This window comes from Macrosteles quadrilineatus, unplaced genomic scaffold, assembly GCF_028750875.1.
Source record: "Macrosteles quadrilineatus isolate MER2022 unplaced genomic scaffold, UCM_ALF_1.0 Scaffold_5__1_contigs__length_97177068, whole genome shotgun sequence".
Taxonomy (NCBI): Eukaryota; Metazoa; Arthropoda; class Insecta; order Hemiptera; family Cicadellidae; genus Macrosteles; species Macrosteles quadrilineatus.
The window spans coordinates 73,721,234-73,728,081 of record NW_026542598.1 but is presented as its reverse complement, the minus strand read 5'-3'; the positions used below and the strand labels follow the sequence as shown (position 1 = coordinate 73,728,081).

Here is a 6,848-nt window from a genome sequence, read left to right as displayed (position 1 = left end):
ACTTAAGTTTCCCTCAGTGTGAAATACCATGTTATTCCTACAGTTAAATATTAAATTGCTTAACAACTGTCATTAAAAATTATATTTCCTAAAAGTACACTATCTAGTAGTTGATATTTGAACACTCCTAACAACAAATAGCCCACAAACGGTTTTAGTATGCCAACTATCAGAGCATATTAGCTGATTTAAGGTACAAAGTTAAATACTAAACGTTGAATGTGCTAAATAATATGTCATGTACTTGCTCTTCTTTTGCAATATTTTTTTAAAGTCTTTCAGGTCTTTAATTATTGTAAGGAATCTTGTTTGTGCTTTTCTTATATTAGCGTGTTGTTTAAGAAATATTTAATCGTTGCAAAACGTTATTACAATTATCGTACTATAACACACATTATTTATGTAACTAACTTGTAGAGTAGTTTAATATATATATATATATATATATATATATATATATATATATATATATATATATATATATATCTGGGCTCTGGTACAGTTAATTACTATAAGTATTTAACATAAGTTAATTTCAAATCCAACACAACCTATTTTATAAATTATGATGATATTAATATATATGAAGTTCATAAGATGCAATATTTATACATTTCTAAATAATAATTTTGGATTTACTAATTACTTCAAATAGAGAATAGTGAATGTAGATGGTTGCTAAGCAGCATAAACATAAGGACGAACATAGGTTTTGAATAATCTCCTCACCAACATGCAGGTAGTATAAAACAAATGGTTTTTGTATGCATAGAATCCGTAGTTCTCAAAGAGATTGCAGGCTTGCCGTATTTCCCATTGTCACCTGAAATACAAGCAAAATAAGTTAGTTAAATATCAGAACTTTGTACAGGGGGTTTTAAACTATTTTACGATTAATTTGAGATACGCTTTAAAATTAGAACTGCGTTTTATCCATACCAAAATATGATAATCTGATAAAAAATAATCATAAGATTAAAAAGCTTAACAATTTTAATAACCAAATAAACAAACTTTATTAACCAATCTTTAATAGTTTTAAAGTTAATCTAACATTTGTTATTTGTATGTGCCTCGTTTGAATAAGGATACTATTAGTTATGTAACTTTGTATGTCTATTGTTTAAATGATTATTAAAATAAATTGTTATTGTTTATATCAACCTAAAAAACGACAAAAATAATCCGGAAAAATAGTGTAAATAAAACCTTCTGTAATAGTAAGTAGACAAAAGTATTCCCTTTTTACAAACCAAAATAAATAAGCTTCTTTAGTCACAAACAAATGTAAAAAGTTGTTTTGTGTTCCACTGTCCATTATAATTCACCTCCGCCTTTTCCCTAAAATTTAAGTACAAGTTTCCTCTTAGTTTGCTAAAAAAGGTTTATTTTCTAGGTAAACAGTAAGTTATAATTCACCTATAAAAGATTAGGTAGTCAATGTAATATCATTGACTTTATATCTACACTGTGTAGATTTAAAGTCAATGGTAATATCTATTATTTGATTAATTGTTAACTTACCATTTTCATGCCAACTTTTTCTTAATTTTATAGTAAATAAATATATATATATATATATATATATATAATAGATTTTTAAAGAACTCAAAAATTTTCAAGGGTTTAAAAATCTTTATTCTACTTCTATCTTTATATTACTATTGCAAAATAAATTCATAAAACGTAAAAGACAGAAGGTCAATTTAAAACAAATTTTGAAACAAAAGTTGATATCAAACCGATTATACAACTAAAATAAAACTAAAAGGAGACGAGTTTGTAGGCAAAGGTGTGAAAACCCACATAATGTGGTTAGTCGCGGTCTGGTGCACCTTTCACAGACAGCAGCTTTGATGTTAGGTTTCTAGACAAGATTTACTCAAGTAAATGTAAATATATCTTTTCGATCCAATCACTATTTTTAAGAAACATTTCTATTTCTAATCGTTATATTTATACAAGTAATTAATATTTATCACGTACACGTTTTTTTTTTTTACTAATTACAAATACATCAAAATTTGATAATAAAATAATGTATGATGATTATTGATTTTAACTGAAACTGTCACACCATACTATTGTGTGGTTAAGATTAAAAATTGATTATTAGTCTACTATAAGACCATTATTTTAATAAGTCGGATGCCTAAATGTTTCTTCAGTTTGCTGAAAAACAAAAATCTTTTATTCTCAATAAGTCAAAACCTACAAAGTATTTTATTTATTGTGTTAACACATTTGCATGATTGACATTTTTATTGCTAGATTATCATTACATATTATTGTTGGTTTAACTTTTAGCAATATATGCTACTACCTAGTGTAAATTATAATCCATCTATTAAACCTTTGAATTTTATGTTTAGCAGCTTGTGTCCATACAATTAATTAAGTAATTCGGTAACAAGCTGTAACGTACGACACATTTCTAATCCTTCAAGCTCTCCACCTGTTGCCTGTTTTATCTGATTGAAGTACATTACTTTGGTCTGGTGAATCTGGTTTCTCATTATAATAAGTATATTATATATTTGCAGTATCCAAACTCAATATTACATTCGGTTAAAGTAAATAATCAGTGGTTAATTTTTAGTCATGGGGTTAAATGCAATGTTCGGAAGTCTGAAGATAAAGTAAGTACATTAGCATATTATCAGGACTAAACTTGCCTCCATACCAATATCCGGCTCTTATTTTACCCTATCTTCTTTCTTGTTATAAAATGAACATCTATAAACAAATCAGTATTTTCTTCTTTGGTGAAATGGTTAGATAAAAGTTTACTTTATGATATTTTAACGCATAAGCCACTTCGTCTTCATGTATTAAACTCAACATGATGGACAATACTTTATCCAAAGTTTCTATATCCACTACAAAGTAGTTTAACATTTGAAATATTTGGTATAATTCCGAGATGTATTGGATAGTCGAAAGAAATATAAATGCTAAATTTGCAACTAACAATATTACTCATCTTTACTTGATTACTGAGTCGTTATCATAGTCTGATTTCTATAAAAGAAAATATTTTTTGCATTTGAAAAATTAACATGATTTTACGACAGCCTTTCTTTTGCAAGCGTAATAATTAAGTTATAAGAAATACCTGTATTTAAGTTATCATAATACATTTCTATACATTTGTTTTAAAACCTAATGTTTTTACAAGTTGTAGCTACATAGTTACATAGTTATGGATGTATATAATTGCAAAACAGTCAGCATTACCAATATATGAAAATTTAATTTAATTATTCGTGCTACTATCACAGCCTGACATCTGATTCACAATGATATTACTCGGTGTCTCATTACAGTAACTAGGAACGTAGCGACGTGTCCTCAACCCTCGTTAGCATACATGTCCATCTGACAACGATTGCAACTACATTTTATGGTGGTATTATTTACAAATACAATAGAAAAGTGGTTAAATTTGTTCTTTGAACACTGCTAATAATAAATTCAATTAATATTTACATTTGAAACAAATCAAGTAGACCACAATAGTCCTATTTGAATTGATGCAAAGCTATCAAATTTCCATACGGTTCGGTAGTCACAATCAGCAATTTCGATTCCTATGTGATCTGTTTTAGAGAATTTAGTTCAATGCCTTGCAAAGCCATTGGAAAATAAACTTAATGTACATAAATATCTAAATCTATATTCGCAACAGGCACATTCAAGAACGACAATTGCATTGTTTTAGGTTATGTATGACTTATCCAATAATATTTCTTATTTCCTTAAATGATTTTTGATCCTCGATAAATGGAATGAAATAATAAACATATTTTACGTTCTTTGTAAAAGGTCTTCCAATAAAGAGTAAATAATATTTAATTTTAACATTTTAATTACTTGGAGGTTAATACAGTAAGAGGTAAAAAAAATTTTTTTTAACATATTTCAGAATTCCTATTATTCATATTACACAAAATGCTTTAGATGCATTGCACAATATATCTTTCCTGTTTATCGGTACATTCTAAATCAAGGAACGATATAAATTCATATACAGGCCCATAGTAATCCAGTCCGTCCTCAGTAAAATTTTTGAAGGGCTTATTTTAGACATCATACAGCCTTTATTTAAACATATCATAATTGATGAGCAGCATGGCTTTACCTCTGGTCGCTCCACTGTGACGAATCTTTTATCTCTCCAGTGTTTGGTGTTGGAAGCCTTTGGTCGAAGAAATCAAGTTGACGCCATTTACATTGACTTTAGTAAAGCCTTTGACAAGATAAATCATAGTCATCTGCTTGCAAAGCTCCAAGGCTATGGGTTCACTGGAAGGATTCTACAATGGTTTAAGAGCTACCTTACCAATCGACGGCTTGCTGTACGCCTTGGTTCTGAAGTCTCTTCTTTCTTCGCTGCAAGTTCTGGTGTTCCTCAGGGGTCTCATCTTGGACCGTTCTTGTTTTCCATCTTTATTAATGACATTAAGAAGGTCATCAAAGTCCCATTTCTTCTATTTGCGGATGACATTAAGCTACTCGTCGAAGTTGCATCACATCATGACTGCCAGTCCTTGCAGGACGCCCTCGATGACGTATTTGGCTGGTGCCTCTCCAATGACATGGCTGTGAATCCCACAAAAACCAAATTGATCACGTTCAGCAGGAAATTAAATACAGTGTTAGCTGACTACTCTCTTGATGGCAACCGGGTTGAGAGATGCAATACCATCAAGGATCTTGGTGTTCTAATTGACTCCTCATTCGAGTTTGGACCCCACATAAACCAAATCTGCACCAGGGCCTCTCGTATGCTCGGTTTGGTATTCCGCTCTGCTAGACATGGTTTGAGCAACCATGCCTGTATTATCCTATACAAGTCTCTCATCCTGCAGCTTCTCGAGTATGCTTCCTTGGTTTGGTCACCATACCATCTTGGCCATATTTACCATCTTCAGTCGGTACAAAGACGCTTCATCAGGTTCCTGGGATGTCGTGCTGGACTTGACTTTCGTGACGTCCGGGTAGATGAGCTCTCTAATATCTATGACATTCCGAGTCTTGAAAACAGAAGGCGAGTGGCTGATGTGACCTTTCTCTACAAACTGATAAATAACCAAGTCAACTGCCCCTTCTTGCTGGAAAGGATAAACTTCCATGTTCCTTCGAGGATCACGAGACATCAGCGTGTATTTGAACTGGACCATACTGGGACCAACTACGCCAGATCTAGTCCCATTCCCCGGATCATGCGCCTCGGGAATGTGGTAAGCAGCTCTGTGGACCTTTTAACTGCCTCCTTGGGGGTGGTTCGGCGTTCTGCGGCTGACAGCATCCTCGAGGGTACACCATAAAAGCATTGTTGTTGTTATTCCTTTGTTGTTGATTTTTCCCATGTTAATATTTGTGATCTATTTTGTTTGTATTCTTGTTATTGATATATTCATTGTTATGTTTTGTTATTGTTATATTTTTATACATTGTTATATTTTTTATGCATTGTTACTCCTCTGTTAATTATTATATCTTATAATATTTTTTGTAACTACTTAATGTAAAATGGTGTTTGCCGTTGGTGTTTAATAAATAAATAAAATAAATATAGCTTATGTACATCGGAAACCATTTAGAAGGTGCGGATGGTTTTAGCAACATCCCATATATTCTCACCGGTCACGTAGGATATAAGCTATAATGCTTACAATATATTGAACTTCTCTTCCTGTCCCAGTAAACATTTAATTTAATATACATCTTAGAGGAATCCTGACAGAGTCTTGGCAGTTTTAATTTACGTATATTGTATACGGCATTTTAGTGAAAAAATGCTATGCATACCTAAAACTTCAAATTTTAATATTAACTGTCCATTATAGGGTGAAGTTTAAAAACAATATAATTTAAAAAGGTTGTAAATTCACTATCAAAAAAGGTTTGCTATTATAAGTATCTGTCTTAGGTAGGTTCGGTTAGGTTAGGTAGGTCTTAGGTTAGTATTTAGCTGATGTCTCGAGACTTTTGCATTAGTATACATTAGTGAGTATATTCTCCTCCAAGAGGATCCCAAAATATCTAATGGTTATTTATTTATTGAACACCAACGGCAAACACCATTTCACATTGAGTAAGCTACAGATAGGAAAATATTATAAAAATCTAGCTGTCAGTTACAGAGGTGCTGAAAACAATATTTCAGTTAGATATCGATGAGACTACCATCACAGATGAAGTGTTCATATATGCTCTCTTTTTTAGCTTAGCTACGGCCTGCTGCTGTGAGGTCATGCACCTTCCTGTAAAGAAGTAAACCTTCCAGAGTCATAACGTTTAGCATAAGATTGGACCAATTCCAGCCCTTTTCATTGAAACTGAAATTTAAACAGTCCATAGCCATTTATTTATACTAATGTGCAGCATACGTCAAATACCATTTTTGAATACTATATATTAATAAAGTTCTGTTTAAAATAAAACATTTAATACAAAAGGAAGACGTTATAAGTTAACAAGATAACAACAGATGGTATTAACAAGAATTGAAAACACTGGCTTTTGGTCTGTTTGTATTTGATTCAACGAGTGTTTCTTGTTAATAATCGTAAATGTTGACTGTTCTCACTGTTGGAAATGTTATTACACAGTTATATTTGAGGCTCCCGAAATGAAAAAGCTAATATTTGAACGAGAAGTGGAATTACTGTGTGTCTGTGTTGATTTTACTTAAATGATCTTTACACTTACAAAACTTAACACAAAGCGTTTAATATTAATAGTTTACAAAGGCTACAGATGCACATTAATAAATTTTCCACCAGAACATAAGGCCTGAACCCAGAGAGCATCACCTTTCAATTGAGTCGTATGATTCTGCA

The 6,848-nt window shown here is 31.4% G+C and overlaps 1 protein-coding gene across 1 annotated transcript; it reads left to right on the top strand.

Annotated features, from left to right (window-relative positions):
- Positions 1-4,598: 4,598 nt before the first annotated feature.
- LOC128995695 (uncharacterized) lies at positions 4,599-5,330 on the top strand. The gene has a single exon (XM_054420712.1). It carries the CDS (start codon positions 4,599-4,601, stop codon positions 5,328-5,330), a length of 732 nt encoding a protein of 243 aa, XP_054276687.1.
- Positions 5,331-6,848: the final 1,518 nt, after the last annotated feature.

What these genes read in the sequence shown, in the direction of transcription:
- LOC128995695 (XM_054420712.1), top strand. Translation starts at nt 4,599, where the DNA reads ATGGCTGTGAATCCCACAAAAACCAAATTGATCACGTTCAGCAGGAAA.